The sequence below is a fragment of the Barbus barbus genome, assembly GCF_936440315.1.
Source record: "Barbus barbus genome assembly, chromosome: 11".
In the NCBI taxonomy this organism is placed as follows: Eukaryota; Metazoa; Chordata; class Actinopteri; order Cypriniformes; family Cyprinidae; genus Barbus; species Barbus barbus.
Window position 1 is genome coordinate 22269795 of NC_136739.1, and position 21180 is coordinate 22290974.

At 36.8% G+C, this 21180-nt stretch overlaps 3 protein-coding genes and 1 long non-coding RNA gene across 6 annotated transcripts in view; 1 reads left to right on the forward strand and 3 right to left on the reverse strand.

Moving 5' to 3' along the window:
* Positions 1-4197, reverse strand: part of LOC306876578 (NXPE family member 3-like) — a 12522-nt gene extending 8325 nt beyond the window's left edge. The window contains exons 1-2 of one of the 2 annotated variants that reach the window (XM_079427871.1): positions 4044-4197; positions 658-809 (exon numbers count right to left, since the gene is read on the reverse strand). In XM_079427871.1, coding sequence (XP_079283997.1) covers positions 658-762 — 105 coding nt within the window. In that variant the 5' untranslated portion in view covers positions 763-809; positions 4044-4197. Of the gene's footprint in view, positions 1-657; positions 810-1475; positions 1690-4043 lie in introns of those variants that run through there. The other variant, XM_079427872.1, reaches the window with a different exon arrangement.
* LOC306876580 lies at positions 3911-7259 on the forward strand. Its single transcript, XR_013784840.1, has 3 exons — positions 3911-3970; positions 4055-4251; positions 5014-7259. It is a non-coding gene; the product is annotated as an uncharacterized lncRNA (long non-coding RNA).
* LOC306876577 (NADP-dependent malic enzyme-like) lies at positions 5443-15047 on the reverse strand. Its single transcript, XM_079427870.1, has 15 exons — positions 14875-15047; positions 14181-14365; positions 12570-12703; positions 12294-12443; positions 12043-12118; positions 11811-11972; positions 11324-11427; positions 10893-11002; positions 10683-10780; positions 10432-10545; positions 10118-10223; positions 8187-8329; positions 7889-8062; positions 7664-7762; positions 5443-6252 (listed from the first exon to the last, which is right to left on the reverse strand). The coding sequence occupies exons 2-15, from the start codon at positions 14358-14360 to the stop codon at positions 6091-6093; spliced, it is 1812 nt and encodes a 603-aa protein (XP_079283996.1). The 5' UTR covers positions 14361-14365; positions 14875-15047; the 3' UTR covers positions 5443-6090.
* A 567-nt stretch (positions 15048-15614) lies between these two features.
* Positions 15615-20810, reverse strand: LOC306876581 (immunoglobulin-like domain-containing receptor 1). Of its 2 annotated transcripts, none has more exons than XM_079427874.1 (8): positions 20546-20810; positions 19854-20024; positions 19590-19739; positions 18904-19023; positions 18671-18817; positions 17845-17970; positions 16877-17754; positions 15615-16390 (listed from the first exon to the last, which is right to left on the reverse strand). In XM_079427874.1, exons 1-8 carry the CDS (start codon positions 20601-20603, stop codon positions 16352-16354), a joined length of 1689 nt encoding a protein of 562 aa, XP_079284000.1. In that variant the 5' UTR covers positions 20604-20810; the 3' UTR covers positions 15615-16351. The 2 variants fall into 2 exon arrangements, with proteins under 2 accessions (XP_079284000.1, XP_079284001.1); XM_079427875.1 differs by having other exon boundaries at positions 19854-20007; positions 20546-20808.
* Between the last annotated feature and the right edge of the window lie 370 nt (positions 20811-21180).

Here is a 21180-nt window from a genome sequence, read left to right on the forward strand (position 1 = left end):
GTCACTGTCTGGGGGCTTTGTTTTCAAGCGTGCAATAGCCTTTGGGCCTTGCGGCCTCATGCACCAAAGCAAGATGCCTATACCGTGACGGTTCGATACGAATAAATGTACCGTGCCACCCCTACGAACTACTTACTTCCACATTGCAAATAAGATGGATTACTGATGTATTGTTCACGAACTAGAACAATACTTTAGTGGATCATGACTGGCCATGGCTGTACTGTATAGTGTGTCCACAAAACAATCTAAAACACAAGATAGGACTTTTTTATTAGAAAATGTGTCAATTTAAGAGAAAAACTGATTGGGGGATTTAGGCACTTGACATCTGGCAACCGCAACCATGAGAGCTTGTGGATACTTGCTACCACTGCAAGATGACGCAAATGCAAAATGAAAATGAAACGTTTTTTCAGTACAAATAACCAGCGGGCAAATACTGAAGATGATTTTGCTAAATAAATCGAGAGAAGCAGAAATCGTGATCACAATTAAAATATGATTTATCATGCAGCCCTATGTGTTTCCGTAACTCATTCCGTAACTCACTCATAATGTCATTTTCCTGTTTATCACTGCAAAGCTGCTGTAACACCATCTATATTGTATAAAGCACTATAAAGATGAAGGTGATTTGCCTTGACTTTTACTCACTTCCAATGAGGTGATATTCCAGAGCAGGAATAAGAGTCCTGAAAGAGCCAGCAGAGTGAAGAATGGGACATATTTGGGAAGGTATTTCTCCATGGTCTCTGTCATCCTCCTCTCCAGCACTACAGTGGATCATGGCTGGCCATTATTACACGCTAATCAAACAGATCAGACCACAATAGCATGTAAACATCAGTATCCAAATACATTTATGATGGCTTTATGTCAAATCAGGCTCCTATAGACCCTTTTTCTGTTAGTAAACATTGTGACTTTTTCTGTGGGCGGAGGTTAGGTGGAGGCAGAAAGATTCCCCTGACCGCTTCACTAATGCTATCTATGAAGTCTGTTTAGCTTGTTTTTTAATAATAACCGGAGGACTTCTGATTTTACCTGCATATGTAAAGTATAGATGCACTGTCCAGGACCGCGATTGATATTTGAAAAGGTTAACTTTAACGGATGAAACCAGATTGGCTGACCTGTACACGCTTTCAAAGCATGGACGATCTGACAGGATTCCAGTTGAGTGACTCTAACGTGTATAGTTAAGACAAACTCAGAGTGTCCATCTAGTCATGATGTAGCTATATATATATATATTTCAGTTTCAGCAGGCAACTATTTTTACAGCTACATTATTATTCCAAGCCACAATTAAATCACAACAATTCTTTATAAATCATAACAATTACATATGATTAGATATAACTCGTCAGTTTGTTGTTTTACACACATGCACAGGCATTATTTCATACACCACATAGTGAGATGCATAAGAAATCTTTAGACGCGCCCATAACAACAAAAGACAATAATACTTTTCTGATAAGAAGTGTAACGATCGTTTCTGTCCAGTCCACTCGTTTTATCTCGTTTCAGCACAGCTGTCGTCGGTTTTTTGTCTGGCAGTGGCATCAGGTATGCCTTAAATTTCAAATTGGAGCCTCTACAACATCGCTTTTGGGCACCCAACATCACAACAAGATTATCTTTTAAGCTCCTTATGTAGCCGAATCTGCCCTGGTTTGAATTGCCCGCCTCCAGTTTGTGCTTTGTTTTGCCTCCAGCTAGTGCTGTGACGTAATTGTGACGTCGCAAAACAACCTCAAAGGGATGAAGGATGTAGGAGACCAAAAAAACTGTTCCTTTGAAACGCACTTCTGCTTCACATCGCCAAGCTAAGGACGCGCCATCATCGCACAATTAAACCGGCGCAAAGAATTATAGGAGCCAAATGTCCATGAGTTATACCATTCGAAATCCTTCATTCAGCAGGTCCCTTTGAAGGGGCCAGAGTTTTTATATCGGGTTTGCTATGACGTCCCTTCAGTATGGCGGCCATGATTGTTTTCACTCCGAAAAGTCCTAACGGTGATTGATTTAATTTTAAATTTGAACGCAGCGAGAGTTTACATTAAATCCAAAAACCTGGATCATTTCAGATACACAAACACAGCATTATCTATCTATATCAAATTTTCTGATATTACATCGGTTCAGAATTTTACTCACTTAGGTTATTGGTACGGAATAATAGATAGAAATCTATTTCCGTTTGAACTTGAACACACTCGACAGTTACTTTTTTATTATTACTTATTCACATAATAGCAATAGCCTATATTGTTTATAATTTATCGATTCTCCTTTATTTATTTTAAATTTCCTTTCGAAAAGTCTACCTAATATAGATTCAGAAAGTCTTCCAGTTCTTGCATCAACTGCTGATACATTCTTTTTATTTGAATGATCACAGTGAGTATTGTATTACTATGTCTTTGGAAGGCTTTTGTATTTCATTTAAAGACATTAAAATTCACAAATTCATGTTATTCCCAAAGTGTTTTTGTCATGTTAATGGTTCTCTGATGTTGGTTTAAGAACACATGAAATTCAGCTAAACAAAATATTTTGAACATTTTATAAATTGACTAACATAGAATATTTGACTGTCCCACATCAGTCAAAACGTGCTGTCCCACTTTTGAAACATCTAAGGTAGGACAACAAAGATCGCTTCAAATGGAAAATATTCTTAACACATTTATTGCTAAATTTGATGTACAAATACATCACAAATATAATTTAACAAAAGGTCTGTAGCGAGCTCCACGGCCTCGGAGGCAACATCAGCAGACTCCACCGCTTCAGGAAGGCGACTTCAGGAGAACTGCGAGCAGACTCCGCAGCTAACTCCACCCCGAAGGCCGAGCCGCTCAAATGCAGAGCCAGGTTGATGTAGTCCTCCAGCGACTCCTCGGGGGTCCAGTATGGCATCAGGGATTTGAAGGGCTCGGCCAGGCCTCCGTAGAAAAAGACCATGAGGCAGGTCTTCTCAATATCCGACCGACGAGCCACTCCAACGAAGTCCCTGGCATACTAATCAATGCTCCAGTCTCCCTGGCGGATGTTGAGCAACCTCCCTGCTGGACCCATGTTTGCTGAGTGAATTCTGTCACGGAACACTTAGCACCGTGGAAAGACGAGGTCTGGGTCCAAATGCAGGTAAGAATCTCTTTAATATAAAACAAAAAGGCCAACAAGGCAAAACAAAACGGGTTCGGAAATGAGATACATAAAAAGGCAACACAGTGCATGTATCCCCAGAGTTCAACAGCAACTACCACCAATACAAATAATTACAACTAATTCACCCAGACAGAGCACACCAGACAGTGTGGTGTATAAATAGTCCATGACAATGGGGAACAGCTGGGAGTGTAATTTGTGACAGGTGTGTGGAGCTAGGGGAACGGAGTCCGGGAGATGGTGACCTCTGGTGGAGAAAGGAAGAACTGCAGAGCCCGGACTCATGACACCCATCACATAACACTAATTAGAAGTAGTATATATTATTTGTACTATTAGTAAGTAATGTAATCTGAGACACTTTAAAATCCATATACAATTCCACCCCCCATAGTCTCACAAAATCTGTGAGAAACACTGGATTGTAGAGACAAACACACACACCTACATTCCATACACACCATAATTTATAGCTATATATATATATATATATATATATATATATATATATATATATATATATAATATAACCAATTAAGGCGGTCTCTGTCTTGTTTCATCCGCTGTGCAGCAGCTAGCATCATGCGTTGCAATATGTCAAGGCGGAACAGGATATGCATCCTTGTAGCGCATTTCGAAAACATACCCATTTTATCTCTGTCAAACTATTTATGTTTTAGTGGCTGAAACGCTAAACGTCGAGTTAACTTTATTTTGGTGTAAGACCAAATCGGATCCGGGTTAGATGCCGCTGCATGTACACAATGACGCAACGACTGAAAACGTAACTCTTGTGTTTATAATCTCGAAAGATTGAAGCATCATTCACTCAAAAAATAAAAGCATTATTTACTCACCTTCTGTACAGATGCTGCTGCAGACCGCTTTCTTATTATCCGTCATGACGCCAGCATCACAACCAACAGTCTGTCTAAAAAATAACGAAACAACCGAGTCATTGAAGCAGAGAGGAGCTGACTAGACTGAAGGACAACCAGTAGTGACTGACTGGACAAGACTCATATCATACAACGAGAGAAAAAACAACAACAACAAAAAAAACAGGTGTTCACTCACCTCACTATTTTAATCCTTGCAGCACATCACCAAATCAATTCTTCTAAATATCTTTATGGAACTTGATATTTACTGATGCAGTAGTGCAGTCAGATGAGAAATTATGATATTAAAGATCAATTTATTGTGATCCAAATGTGAAAGTTATTTTTATTTATTTTTTAATATTGATAATGAAAATAAAAGACAATTATCTGAGAGATACAAATTAATTGAGTATTAGAGTAATTGATAATATACATGAAAAGTGACATTTTGGATACACCACTTTTGATAGTTACTCATTTGTAGAGGCTAATCTCCCACTGTGCTTTGTGCTAATAATATATAGACTGTTTGTCATGAAATTGTTTAAATGGATGACAATTCATTAAGGAAACAGAGTTATAATTTAGAGTTTTAACTTAACTGAGCATAATGGAACTGAGCAAGAAAGAAGAAATGAAACTGGTTATTTAAGGGAGACATTTCCCAAATGCACTTTCAAAAATGCACTTCTTAAAAATACACTGCAAGATATCTGAGCAACATTGGTTAACAGTGTGATTTTTGCTGAATTGTATTAAAACCAGTTAGGGTCAGTTTGACCATCAAACATCATAATTACTATTATAACAATAGTAAATGGAACCCAAAACATACAACACAAAAAAGCCCCCCTTTTATTAATTTTTTTTTTACTTTATAGATATTATGTGGCATTTTAATGATATTTTGGCCCCTGAACTAGGACATGTTTTTCCTTTTCAGAAAACTTGTCTTATTCCACAAGAACAAAATACCTGCCTTCAGCAACACCGTCACCTGCAGGAGGAACTGTGCCTTTCTACTGACTGAGCACTTGTGTAAAGCCTTTTCACTATTACTATTTAACATTATACCCTAAATTAATCTGGAGTTTCTAATATATAATAAGTATTAAAGTTTAAGCTTTTTGTTACGCATTTATATTCACCCAGCAAAACAACAACTATTTCTGTGTTTTTACAATTTATTTTTTAGAATACTAGATATAGTTTTTTTATTCTAAATCGGTTTTCTCATTGAAAACTTGTGGTCGCTTTTTGAATAGTAAACAAAAACTCAATCCTGAAGTGCAAACCACTGTAGACGCTCCATATTCAAAAACTATAGGCCAAGATAACAGCTCACTCTCATTAAATAAAAAAAGAAATGGGTGAGTTTATAAAGTGTTTATTTAAAAGTCACTGTCCCTTCAAAATCTCCTTGAATATCTGAAAATATAATTCCATAGTTGTGCGTTAAGCAAAGCCTATTTCTAAATGAGGAGAAATGTTGAAAACAATTCCACATGCTACAATGAACACATTTATAGCTTGCTTTTCAGATGAACACTTAAATAAACTGATATACTCAAGCTAACAATTTCCAGTATTCATTGATACATGACAATAATACATTTAAAATTAGATCAACTTTGGCATAGACAACTTGTAAAAAATGTTTCAAATTAATGGCAAAGGGAGTCTGCAGTCAACTGGATAACTACTTTACCTACCCATCTAATGAAAATCCCTTTTCATACAAACATTCAACCCAGGCAGTCTGTTATTTCCAAGTGGGAGTCGCTGTACAAAAATAGTTTCTCCCTACATTGATACTTGCACTTCCAGGAACGCTAAATATTTGGAGTAGATCACTAGTTAGATATAAAAGAAATTAGTCTTTTATAACTTTATAGCAGCTTCTGTTGAAGGATTGGGTGGACTGGAGCTGGAGTGTATATTGTCAGATGATTATGAACTGAGAAAAAAGGCATGTGACTGATATGAGTTTATCCTTATTAGTGGGCTGTAGATGAATAATCTACACGTTCTGAACTTCCATGGTATCCTTGGGCCAGGTATATGAATCCAGAGTGAAGGAGTCATAGTCAGAGTTATAAACTTGGGATAAAACAAAGGCCTCTTTATCTTTGGGTTCAGGGTACCAGGAGGCAATGCCTTGTTTGTAGGCATGGTCCACAATCTGAAGAAAAAGAGGGGTTTGGGAAGAAAGAGTGAAATATATTGAATGAATAGAGTACAGTGTGACAGATTTGCTACTGTTTGCTATTAAACTCTTATGCAAAGTCAAAATTCATCCATTTGTGATAACTTTTATTGGTATTATATGTGATCCTGGACCACAAAACTTAAGTCTTAAGTCGCCGGGGTATATTTGTAGCAATAGCCAAAAATAAATTGTATGGGTCAAAATGATACATTTTTCTTTTATGCCAAAAATCATTAGTATATAGTAAAGATCAAAACTTAATTTTTGATTAGTAATATGCATTGTTAAGAACTTAATTTGGACAACTTTAAAGGTAATTTTCTCAATGTTTTGATTTTTTTGCACCTTCGTCCAGATTTTCAAATAGTTGTATCTCAGCCAAATATTGTCCGATCCTGACAAACCATACATCAATGGAAAGCGTATTTATTCAGCTTTCATATGATGTAAAAATCTCAATTTCGAAAAAATTGATACTTAAGACTGGTTTTGTCGTCCAGGGTCACATATGGAATATAATTTACAGCATTGGTCTCAAACTCAGTTCCTGGAGAGCCACAGCTCTGCACAGTTTAGCTCCAACCCTAATCAAACACACCTAATCCAGATAATCAAGCTCTTCAGGATTACTAGAAACTTCCAAGCAGGTGTGATTTGGAACTGGTTGGAGCTAAACTCTGCAGAGCTGTGGCCCTACAGGAAGTTTGAGACCAATGATTTACAGTATGCCATGTTTACAAACTTAATGACATCAAATCTTTGGTAGACACTTAGTAGTTTTTCTTGAAGCTGATTATTGTTGAGAGGAATTTCAAATGAGATACTTTGTTGCATGCTGGTGTTTTATTGTATTGTTTTTTTATATACAACGTTTGATTCTGGATAATTATGAAATGTAAATATTTTGTAATATTGTAAATGTCTTTAGTGTCACTTTTGATCAATTTAATGCATCCTTGCTAAATAAAAGTATTAATTATAAAAATCTTCCTGACCCCAAAATTTTTAAAAGTATAGTGTAGTTTGTTAAATTAATAGAACTCTAAATTTAGCATGATCTCATTACATATTTTATGGTTGCTGAATTGTAGAGTTGGCTAAGAATTAATATCTGAATTTAATAAAACAATTTCAATCATGTTGTTTTGTGAGCTAACAAATTTAGATTTTGTACTGATGATGTTTAGTGCAATCATGAAAAAGTAACTGTAAAGCCCTATCAAATCTGACCTGACAGTTCTTATAACCTACTTTGCTATATTAATAAATCTCTTAATTTAGCATGATCTCATTCCATATTTCTTATGGGTGCCAAAATATAGAATTGGCTAATAAGACCTGTTCTTGTAGTAATCATCCTCTACATATGACAATGGTTACTGACCTTAACAGCAATTTTGAAGGACACTTCTCTGATGGTCTTCAGAGGGGGATACAGTCTGCCCTCAGCCAGATGTTCCTCAGTAGCCATGTCAGAAATCGCCTGGAGTGAAATCAAAGCCTTAATTTTAGCTTTCGCACTGTAAATAAATTTGCAATCAAGAGGTTTTGCACGGAACACACATTCACTTTTATTATTGTTGGCTCTTGACTCTTCATGCTCGTTTACCTCTGCTGTAGTAAGAAAAATGTCATCTGAGATGTGGCGAACACCACAGGCGATGACTCCCAGTGCTACCCCGGGGAACACATAAGCATTGTTTCCCTGGCCAGGGTAGAAGCTGCGCCCATCTGCCAAAGTGACCTTTTTAAAGGGGCTTCCACTGGCAAATATGCCCCTTCCCTGTGATACATACACATGCCCTTTAAACTGATGTGAAAAATTTGCTCTATAGGATGCTTTATATGATTGTTTTAGTAAAGACCACTTTCACTAGTTTTATCCATTAGATTTCAGTGAGTATTACCTCAGTAAGTGTGTAACACTGCTCTGCTGTGCACTCAGCTTTGCTTGTGGGATTGCTGAGGGCAAAAATAATTGGGCGTTCGTTGTAAGTGGCCATGTTCTTGATGATCTTCTCAGTGAAAGCACCACATATGGCAGCCACACCTGTAGATGGATTGAAGTATGGTGTTTATAATCTCATATAATTTTCAAATAGTAAGATTTTGCTGCATTTAGCATAATGAACAGAAATATAAAATACTTTTGTTCAAATCTGAATGTTTTCTGCAATTACGCCTACTAGTGGCTTCAATATGCCAGTGCAATTCATACAGGATGAATTAAAAAAACATTAAGATGCACAAAGAACCATTCTAGCTATAAAAACACATGAGACTGGGGTGGAGTATATGCAATCAGTTCTCATTGTCAATCCTGTAAAAAATTTAAAGGGGTCATATGACGTTGCTAAAAAGAACATTATTTTGTGTATTTGGTGCAATGTGTTTATGTGGTTTAAAGTTTAAAAAACACATTATTTTCCACATACTGTACATTATTGTTGCTCTTCTATGCCCCGCCTTTCTGAAACTCGTCGATTTTTACAAAGCTCATCGTTCTGAGAAGCGAGGCCTGCTCTGATTGGCCAGCTATCCAGTTCGTTGTGATTGGCCGAATACCTCAAGCGTGAGACAGAAATGTTACGCCCCTTACCGTAATGTGATGGTGTTTCCTAACGCCGATGAGACTAAAACAATAAAACCCATTACAAACGAAGCATTTGTTGCATCCAGTGGGGACATAATTACTGATTATAATGACTTATACTGTCTTTTTACTTTTTTAAACATTACCATGTCTGCATTTGTGAATGGAGAAACGACAAACGACAAGCACTAATCTACATAGCTCAAAACTCGTGTTTGACTCGTCAGTAGCAGAAACGTACTTACAGGCTGTGAGTCAGAAGCGTCAGACTGTCCTTGCAAAGTTGGAATTGCCCCACTTTATAGAAACAGCCTTTGTGCAAGCCAGCAAGCAAGGTTACTCTCCTGCCAGGTTCAGGAAATAGTCCTCCGTAAAAACAGCTTTGTAAATACAACTTAACCACTGATTTCTAGTTGTGTCCTCTTTTGGAAGCCCAAACAAAGTAGATTCGCTTTCACAACGAAACAGCGTCTCCATGGCATGGCGCCAGTGGCAGCAACAATACTACAGCCAGAATAAAAATCACGCCCTCGTTCATTGCATATACGTTTGGACGGTGTTATGAAAATCTCCCCACATCGTGACGTAGACATGTGGGGGCGTGTTTGAATGATTCTGTTTAAGGGGGCGTGGACAAGTCTTAACTTTTATAAAGAATATCTCTTTGGTTTTGAGACTTTATTCTTTGCAACTTCAGGAATCTTATCTATCTTATCAAACAGCTTGTAACACTCCAAAGAGAAAGGAAAACTTGAAATTGCATCATATGACCCCTAAATAAAATGTATATATAAGAACAGTGTTGTTATTGTTAACTAAACTATTAAAAATCATTTTAAGTAACTAAAAGCTGAAATAAAAATTAAATAAAATATAAATATTATAATGGAAAAATATACTTAATACTTAAATACCTTCATACTTAAAATACCTTGGTAACTAACCCGAAATATGCAAATGTTGAAGTACTAAAATTACCAAAATGAAAATCAAAATAAAGCTAAATGGAAATATTATTAAAAAGCAAAGTTTTTTGTAAGTTTAGTTTAGGTTTTAGTAATCTTGTGATTTTGTCACTTTACTAAAAAACACTAATATAAATGACAAACGCACATATTGAAATTACTCAAATTAAAATAAAAAATATAAAAAGCTAATTCAAACTATTAATAAGTACTATAATAGTACCTATTTAAATAATATTAAAATAACACTATATATAGAATGGGATCAATCCCTCCTTACCAATGATTGCTGTGGGCTTGATGGTTTCCACCACTTCCTCTAGTGTCTTTATGTGTGGATGCTCATGGGCAAATTCTTCCTTCTCATGGTTCAGATGGCTTCTGCCCTAATGGGCCAAATGACACAAAATAACAGTTTTGGTATAACGTTATTTTTAGAGCTGTTCAAATGCAGTTTATTGCTTTAATTTATGTTTTGACATTTTTAATTAAGCCTACATACATTTGTATATTCAGATGATGAGTAGGAGGACAAATGTACCCTGTAGGAAAGAATTGCCAAAAAAGACAAACTACTGTGGGTTTGAGTGTTACCTTGACAATTAGGCCTTTAGAATCCACCATCCAAATCCTCTTGACAGCCTCAGCATGAGATATACCTTCCTTGGCCATGGCCATTATCAGTAAGTGAGCAATGCCCAAGGCAGCCTGGTCATGTGACAAACAAATTACACATCTGATAATCCCATCTTAATTGGTGTAATCTTAAGAGTGTTTCATAATGGATCTTTTATTTGCTATTTCTCAGTAGAATTTGTAGCATCTTTCAATTCAATTCACATTACCTCTCCTGCTCCCTGAAATACGAACTTGTGGTCAGAGAGTTTATTCTTTGTAATCTTAAGAGCAGCAAGAACCCCAGCAACAGCAACAGAAGCTGTGCCTGAAAAAGTGGGGAAAGAGATTAGAAAATAATTTTATGGCTCTAATACCATAATTTTCCATTATAAAGAACGAAAATCTTTATGGTATGATATTAGAGTGTGCATACTTACCCTGGATATCATCATTAAAGGTGCAATAACGATTGCGGTATTTATTGAGAATACGAAAGGCATTCCTGTTGGCAAAATCCTCAAACTGAATTAGACAATTCATCCCATACCTGAAACAAAAGATGAAAATGGAAACAAATGAAGACTTGTTTGTACAGTCTGTAAGTATTTCACACACATAATCTTCCCCTATAGTTAACTGTTAACTTGAGAACCACCGAACCAAATCATTAAGTCAGTTGAGCTGGTGAACCAAATCATTCAGAACAGATTTATTAACAGGATCAACTGATTTACTAAAAAGATCTGGCTTAAAAGTACGACATGAACAACAGAAGTTGTAAATAAATCATAAGGTTAAGTAAACCATAACTAAATCATAAGGGTAAGTAAATCATCTTTCATTTCAGAATTTTTAGTTTCAAACATACTTGTCGGTGACAGCTTGCATGAACTCATCAATGAGGTCATCGTATTCTTTGCCTCTCACTCTTTTGTGCTTTAAGCCGATGTACAAGGGGTCATCTAAGAGGGTCTGAATAACAACAAATAAAAAGGGTTAAAAAAGTACAACAAGGTTACAAATAGGGACATCTATGTTTCTAAACCCAATGCAACCTATGAACAGAGTACAGTATACACATTGTTATTCAATAGTTTGGGGCCAATACTTTTTTTTAGCCCAGATGCATAAAACTGATCAAAAGTGACAGTAAAGGCATTTACATTGTTATAAAAATACAATTACATTGTTACAATAATAATATAAAAAATAATATTTCACAATATTACTGTTTCACTGTATTTTTGATCAAATAACTGCAGCCTTGGAGAGCATTAGAGGCTTCTTTCAAAAACTTAAAAATAAAAATAATTACAGACTCAAAACATGGTGTGCCTATGCTATTCTCGTTTTACCTGATTATCAGTGCCCACATCCAGCAGTACAGGCAGGCACTGCTGAGGTGGCACTCCTCCACATGCTGTATACAGAGCTAGTTTGCCCACTGGGATCCCCATTCCATAGCCCCCCAGGTCTCCTAATCCCAGGATTCGTTCTCCATCCGTCACCACTATGGCCTATTAATGCACATACAATGAAACAACCATCTAACTGGCACCGAATTACATTTTATCCCTCTAAACAAACCTTAATGTCCTCCTCCGGCCATGAGTTCAGCATGGTGGCAATATGCCCCTTGTCATGGATAGTGATAAATAACCCTCTACAAGGGGAAAAAAAAAAAAACAGTCAAAATCATATGGGCCCTATACTGTATGTTCACCTTGCAGCTAAGAAAAACTGGTTGGACTGGTCTGAGTGTTTATAAAGCATTTGATTCAGAATAGGTTTGGCTAAACAAGTCGTTCCAGGTCCAGAGTATGTATATACTACCTCACCTTGGTCTTCGGAAAGCAAGGCCATACTGTTGGCAGGCCAGGCCCACAGTAGGTGTGTAGACGATAGGCATGAATTCTTCAATGTCAGAGGTTAACACACGATAGAAAAGCTTCTCATTTCTGTCCTGCAGTGTCATCAGCAATATGTATCTGCAGAGTCAGAATGTTTTTTTAGTATAAATAGGAAATGGACCAAGAAAATTATTGTCACTGTGCTTTTCATTGGCTTTGATCATACAGAGTATGTACAGAACGTTTCAGATGAAGTGTGGTTACTTGTCGAGAGGGTTACTGCGTGTCTCGTAGCTCTTCATGACACGAAGCACTTGGACATCCTGAGAGAGGAAACAGGGAGGCAGCAGGCCATGGATACCCAGCTGTAACCTCTCCTCTAGGGTGAATGCCATGCCCTGTTAACACAGCACCATAACTTCATTAACAACACGTGACAGCTGCGAATGAAAAATAAAAATATGCACTCTTCCTACAGTCTGGTTTAAATACAAATTACCACCCTGCAACTGGGTCTGCACCGGGCAACATTCCAGCCTAGGGTAGATGCATCACATGTTGGATCTATTTATTTCTGACCAATGGGAAGTAAGCATGGACACCCTCCCCTGTTGGATTCTCCCCTCACTGTTTACTTCTAACAGTTTCCATCCATCATGGCTTTAAAGTTCTACACTTCTCAATCATGCCCATTCCTCATCTTGGCCTGAAAGTCTTTGTAAACAGGATACAGATTGCGAAGTAACATTTAAATGGATACATTTTCATGACCCAGCAAAAAGTGTTTAGCAAAACTCCTGAGTCATATCCTGCAACTCTGCATTGATTTTAAAAGAAGCCTAAGCACATTCAGAGCATCTCCTCTTAATGCTTGGTAGGGGACAAAGTCTTTGAAGAATTAGCTTTTAGTTTTATTTTATTTTATTTTATAGCTTTATTTCAGCTGCTGCTCTTAAAGCGCCACATCATGGCAGAGAATGAATTTGCATTTCCAAAAAGTGTATCTTATGTTTAGATCGACCCATGTTTTTACGCAGCAAACACATAGAGTTGTAAATGTGAAAGAAGTTAATGTCCCACATGAAAAAATACTATAGTAATATATAGTAAATAAATGCTATAGTGGTTTTGAATCATACTATAGTAAAGTACTTGAATTAATTTGTTGTGGTAATTCTATAGATGCTGTGGTAATATAACAACTATAGTAATATACTGTACTAAGTTTTCTACAATTATAGGGTATACTACAACACACTACAGTTTACTGTAGTAAAAACTAAAGTATACTACAATATACAGTTTATATGTTCACTATAGTTAATGCTGTAGCATTCATTAAAGTGTTGTAAATACTATAATATATACAGTATAATACACTTTACTATAGCATGGTTCAAAAACACTATAGCATTTTTTCATGTGTGGTGCCTTCTAAAAATCTAAACAATTTAGACAGTGATATTTATGTTTTAAATTAATATAATAATTCATATGTTTGACATTCCTTTTCATAAAAATGATTTAAAGGCTGAAATACCTTTTTATAAGATTTTTATTTTTGTGAAAACCTGTATCTGAATTGTAAATCATGTCATTTTATGGCTTAATGTTACCACAGATATTGTCCAACCCCACTCATACGGTGTTCATTTCGTTGATATTTGTGTATTGGAAATGTTTTTGATTGACATTTATGGTCTTTTTTTTATTTGGGCTAGTTAAATAAATTTTCGGGCTACCAAAATCTGAAGAGTACAAGGGATTTCGAAATTTTGCAAGCCCTGCTAAATGTTATAAAACCACATCAAAGCACCGGCTGCTGACAATCTAATAGCTGCTTAGTCACTGAGTTCGAACCCTAAAGATGCTTACTTTGTTCAAGTGGGGGTTCCTGGTGATATCATAACCTCGTTTTTTGGTGAACACCGTGCCCTTGGAGTTCACGCCTGAGTGACAGACCCTCACTGCCCCTACGATAGCTGGAGGGAGCGACAGGGGGCTGGTGAAAACCCTGCACAGCGCCAGCACACTCTTACCCGAGAGAGAGTTCATGATTCCTGCAAAATAAGAAAATTCAGGTTCAGAGAAGATTCTTTTTGAAAGCTCACTATACTGATAACCAAAATACCAGTTTATGCTGGTTTGGTGACTGGTTTCTAGTCAGTAGATCACCTTAGACCAGCAACAAAACAGATGGTCAAGCTGGTTTATTGAACATGTCCAGCTACTGCACCAACTTAAGCAGGGTTTTACAGTAATAACAGTCACTGCAGTAAAACTGGTACATACATTTTGGTTACCAGGATAGTTGTTTTATTATGAAGAGCTGGTCATAACTAGCTTTTGCAAGTTCAGCTAGTTCGTCCTCTACAATTGTAAACAAGGCCTTTATAACACAAAAAAACAACGCAAAAAAGTATTGTATTGTGATCTGTATTCGCTGCGCATCTTTATTTGAACAATAGTAACGTTATATGTTTCAGAACAAATGCACATTACGGAGAGGCTTAGCATTGGCACTGTTCTATAATGAGACATTTGTTTACAAACAAAGCCGAGTAATTACCTGAGAACAGCCAGTCCACCGGCAGCTTCTGCTTCACTAGGTTTAACCCAAACGCTGACCTGCTGCCCGTCTCCACTGACTCGCGTTATCTGTAGATGATGTTGTAATCGACTGATAGGAGCGATCCAGGTTTGTATGACGTTGACACTTTCGCTTCCCAACTCTCTCGCCTTGGACCCGCCCCCTTTTGGGCAGAAGTGGCCAATAGAATGAGGCGATGCGAATGACGGCGTTTTCATACAAACAGAAAATTTTGTAGGCCTGTCTGGCGCTTCCGCAATCACAAGTGTCCATTTTTCGAAATTGAGATTTATATATCACCTGAAAGCTGAATAAATAAACTTTCCATTGATGTATGATTTGTTAGGATAGGATAATATTTGGCTGAGGTACAACTATTTGAAAATCTGGAATATGAGGGTGCAAAAAAATCTAAATATTGAGAAAAATCGCCTTTAATGTTGATCAAATAAAGTTATTAGCAATGCATGCTACATATCAAAAATTAAGTTTTGATATATTTACGCTAGGAAAATTACTAAATATCTTCATGGAACATGATCTTTACTTAATATCCTAATGATTTTTGGCATAAAAGAAAATCAATAATTTTGACCCATGCAATGTATTTTTGGCTATTGCTACAAATATACCCCAGAGACTTAAGACTGGTTTTGTGGTCCAGGGTCACATATGAGTGCACGTTTCTACATTAAATCATGAAACACGCTGGAAAATGTAAGATCTCTTGTATAAAAGACTGTAAAAAGTTACTTTATTGCAGCCAGTGTTTCCATAAATTCTCAGTACATGAGAAAAACAAAGATCTTTGTTTGGGAAACTGCTGGTACTGTTCACATAGCTTTTGATTACGAGGTAAAAGAATGATACTGCTCTTTTGCAATGCAACTAATAACAATACATATGTACTCATACATACTCAAATATAAATCATCCCAAGGATTATATTTGGATAACAACACAATGAAAAGACAAAGAAAACAACTAAATCAACATTAAAACTACTCAAAACAAAGATGAACTAAAAAATAAACAGAGAAACTAGATGAAATAAAGAGGCTCTTTTATGTACAACCTTCAGCTGAAGTGCCATCAACATTAACTTCATCTATAAATTGTACTGATCAAATACCAAAAACCTTGCTGTGGTTAATAATTAAACAATGTACAGTGAAAACAGTGGAAAAAATACACACATAATTGTTTTTTTTTTTTTTAAATGATAAAATAACATCTAAAAGCAGATTAAAACATAAAATAAAGCATAAAAAAAATTATGTACAGTGCATTTACTGTCTTCCAGGGGTCTATTGCAGGCCATTTGTGGTTACTGCTTAATTATTGAGCTGAACTATACAATTAGTCCAAATGACAGTAGTCCAGAAGACATTCACTTATAGGTGGTGACTGGTGAGTAATGAAAGATCAGGTTAGAAATGAAGGACAAGGCAGGTACTCAGATCACAACACTCGTGCCATTGCGAGAGCTCTTATCCTGTAAAAAAAATTAAATTAAAAAAATAAAGATTTATTATGAGACAAACCATAATTATTTACATTTCTTCATTTGGAAGACACTTTTACCAAAAGGGACTTAAAAATACTAAAAATGCAGTTTTATTTGTGTTCAAATCTTCATTTCAGCAAACCCAAAGCATAGTTTTAAACACAAATAAAATTGTAATTTATTTACCATTTCATTCCAACCCTGTATGACTTTCTTTTAGGGAAGACAAAAGTGTTATTCTGAAGAATATGTTTCTTCATAAGTCAAACAAGCGGAGACATTTTTTCTAAATACTTTCTTCTGTGTTAGCAGAATAAAGAAAGTCATACAGGTTTGGAACAACATGAGGGTGTGTAAATGATGACAGGATTTTCATTTTTGGGTGAATGATTCCCTTTAAATATGTCCTTTTTGGGACCACAGTATAAATCACAGACTCTTAGTGATGAACAAATCATAAATCTACATTCTTACCGAAAAGTGGTCACTCCTCCTGCTGTGGCCAGGCAAAATTTCAATGGTAGAATAAGCTGGTGGTTTCTCAGACAATCTCCCTTGAGATCGCTTGCCCTTTCTATAACTGTCCTCCTCGTCTGAACTCCAGGAGGCTCTACGTGGAGAAGGTGAATTGCTCCTGTCTCTGCGGTTCGTCGCGCGCTCCAGCTCCTCCAGAAGCTCCCCTTTACTGCGAACACGTGGACGAGACCTATCCGAACTCGAAACTCCCCTGCGTCCTGATGAACCTCGGCCTCTACGCCTGTCGTCCCAGTCCGACTCGTCGCTGTAGCTGCGCTGCATCTGCGTCCCTCTCCGTGAAGATGACGGCTCCCTCCAGGAATCATCACGATGATGACCATTGCGGTTAGAGCTACTGCTGGAATGATTAGATAGCCGGTGTCTTCCACCATCATTGGTCCGCCGAGAGCTCTGTTTCGCTCGGCCCATGATGGGAGGCAGCTGGATGACCCTGCGCTCCACACCTTGGACACCCATCTCGTCCAGGGCTGAGAGCATGCTGGGCGGCCTGGCTGATATAGGCACAGCTTGGGGTATGGGTTGAGGTGGTGGAGTTGCATATTGTGGTTGTGGGGCCGCATATTGATGAGGAAAGCTTTGGAAAGGGACTGCGGTATAGTGATGTTGAGGCTGAAGCATTGGGGCAGCCATATCCATTCCTCTTACTTGGTTCTCCAGAAAATCTAACACCTGGTTATTACCACGTACACTTCCATTTATGCTGGCATTGGCATGGTATCCATGGGGAGGTACGAATGGCAGGACAGGTTGAGGAGGAGGAAGGACCATCGGGGCCATGGGAAGGTTGTGCTTGGATGAAGTTTCAGAAAAAGACCCTGTGGAGGACGAATTATGAGTGTCAAGTCATTACTGATTAGAAGCAGCACTACATACATTAACATATTACTAGAGGAAGTTATACTGACCTGAATATAGTAAAGGGTTTGCTTGAGAGGATGCCTTTGAGGCAATGGGGGCATAGATGGGGTGGCCATGGAGCCACGGTACCATGGCTTTTTGAGCGTCACGCATCATCTTGTGGCGCATCACCGCTAAATAGACAAATGAACATGGAAGAAATATTTCACTACGTTTTATTTTTCAATACAATTACATTTTATAGGATGAACTGTGAAGAAAGTTACCTGGTATTAGAAGACAACAAATTATTATAAATATTTTTTATTATTATTTGAAATAATACTTAGTAATAATAATAATATTTATAAAGCACACTGTGTTGTATTGTCATAATGCACAGATTAGTTTTTATTGTTAAAATGCTAAAAAAAAAAAAAAAAAACACGATTCCACATATTATAATGATAATTTATATTACTAAATTATAATACGAAATTATTATAAATATTTCTGTTTTTATTCCTATTATAATGTAAAAGAATACTTATATTAATAATACAAAATAAAAATATATAATGCATATTTTGTTGTATTGACAGTCTACTTTAGTTTTCATTGAAAAAAAGCAATAAAGAAAAAATAAAATAGGTTATATAATATATTACATATATACATATATTATATAACATTTTATTATTATTATTATTGACAAACTAAGTAATTGTTATGCCGAATGTGATTTTGTAATCAGTAGACATTTATTTCAAGGAACTGATATCCAACAGAAGTAGAACACTTTGAATATTGTAAAAAAAAATAAAAATATTGTAACATTATCTGGTGTGATAGATGCACAGACAAAGATATTAAAGTGAAAAAGAATCAATGCACCTTCTTCTGGGCAGCAGCAAGTGCGAGGACAGCAGGGACAACGGACATAGCAGCAGCAGTTCTGAGGACAGCACTGGCAGCAGCAGATACAAATCAGTATGAGGAGGAGCAGTCCACCGAGGACGATGAGCAGCACAGTCAGCCAGTCTGAGAGGAAGAGGGGGTATGACCAGCATCGGGATCTATAATGTTTTTGTGGTTTGAACACAAGTCTTCAGTGTGTTGATACTTACGATACACAATGAGTCTGATTTCTTTATCGGAGTCTCCTACAACATCACCCGCTGCATCGATGGAGCAGAAATACATGCCGTTGTCCCACCACATGACTTCATTGATAACCAGGTCAGCATCTGTGAAACACATACAAAAAGCTAAATTACTGGCTCTTGTTAGTGAAACCTTGATCAAGCAAGCATAAATTGTACATTGTAAGGAATCAGCAATATATATATAAAAACTACATGAGAAGATCTGATTAATGAAATTTCTAAGACCAATTTGAGCACGTAATAAATTGTTTCCTATGACTGTGATTCTATAAATGCCAGCATCTGTGGTAGTCACATAACAGCTGTCTACACTGTAATTAATTTAAACCTATAAAGCCTGCTATATCATATTTGATAAATGAATTTCTATTGCTTCTAAATTATCAACGTGTCGTGATCAAAACTTGAAGCTGAAAAACCTGTTCTGATTGATCATACTTTTTAATAGTAAGTTTTAGGAAGCCTCTTAGGATAATTATAAAATTGTCCTACTCTACACTACGTTTACTTCATTTTTTATTGGTTGTTTTTATTGAGAGAGAGTGACAACTGATATTTATAAGAATTGTATGCATTTTAAGTGTTCTGCTATACTAATATAAAAATGTCATTGATTTATGTCATTGCTCCTGCATGTCGAGACTCACTGTTTTGTACGTATATCTTGCGATCTCGATATTCTGTCCCCAGAATAGCTTCATTGAGGCCTCTTTTCTGAATCACTACGCGGACAGTGCGCTGACTGTCTGGACAGTCATTGGCTGGGTCTTGTTTCAGACCCAGAGCTGCTTGATATGCTGAAGAAAGAAAGAAACGTACATGGTCGCATAAATCACCACGTCTACTATTCAGACAAAAAAAAATAAAAAAATTAAAAAGCCTTCTATATTCAGTTCACCTACACCACTCACCAGCTGAGTAATAGTCCAGCACTGGATCCAAACAGAAGGACTTGTACCGCCATGTGACCAGGACATCTTGTGGGTTTGCAGAAGTGGAATAGTCACATCGCAGAGTGACAGAAGCAAACAGCATTGTGTGTCTCTCTGTATGAGGAACCGCAACCTGGATAGACAAAAGCTCTGAGAATAGAGGGCGAGGATCAGTTAACATACCGTTTGCATCTGGGTTCCACACCTTCTGACCACAAGCTTTCATTACTTTCCCAGTCGGTAATTTTATTTATTTAGTAATTTCACAACATTGACAATTTCATAGTCACAAAGAAAAATTCTGCAAATTAAATATTTTAGAGCTGAGCATAACAAAAATAATGATATTCACTAATATAATTTTTAAAGACTATTTAATTTCTATTCCTGTTCTAGCCCTGAAAAATTATATTTAACAAATTCTTATGCATACAAACAAAATCAAGTTTCAGTAAAACATAATATTAACATTTTGACTGGCATGAAGCTTGTAAATCACGTGATCGGGATTATCTGCCTATCATGTTTGCACCTGCTGATTATTAACCTCGCCACTGAATTTATAGAATTACCAGAAATGTTTTAAATTCTTTAAAAGTGGTATGCCGCTAAATGAAACACTCCTAATATTCCAGTTTAAACCCTGACAGTCACTTTGAATGCCGACTTACCTGTTGGAAATACGCAGAGCACGAGCGCAAGTACATTGAGCTTCAGTGTTTCTTTCATGTTTCTCGGTTACACGGAAATTGTTTTTCCAAAACACAGAAAAATCCTATATTTGCGACTCAAACAAATACAGACGATGTACGCTGGCCATCATATCTTCGTAAAACATGCGACCCGAATATATCCAGATATTTTCTAGTTTCCCTAAATTCTCTCGAGTCAATGTAAACACACCTTTGCTCGTCTGATTCCCCTCCCCCATTCCACGATGACGCCACAGACTCCACCCACCAACAGGTGCACAGCACCCGAATTGGGTCGTTACTTTATTTAAAGTATTGTTGTTATTAAATTATTGTAGATTATTGTTCAAAATTAAATTATTTTCACATTTTTATTATTGTAAATATGTGTCATCGCTCAAAGTGAAAGGATTATTGCGTTGTTTACTTCATTGGATAGAATGCAGAAATATATTTGTACAATTAACATTTAACCACCAGGGGGCGTCACTTGCCGGCTCAATGGGTATCCCCAACGTTCTATTTTGGCAGCAATGAACGACTGCCTCACCAGCTGAAAAATATTAAAACCCATGTAAAACTGACCAACAGACAGACCTGACTAGATGTGGAGA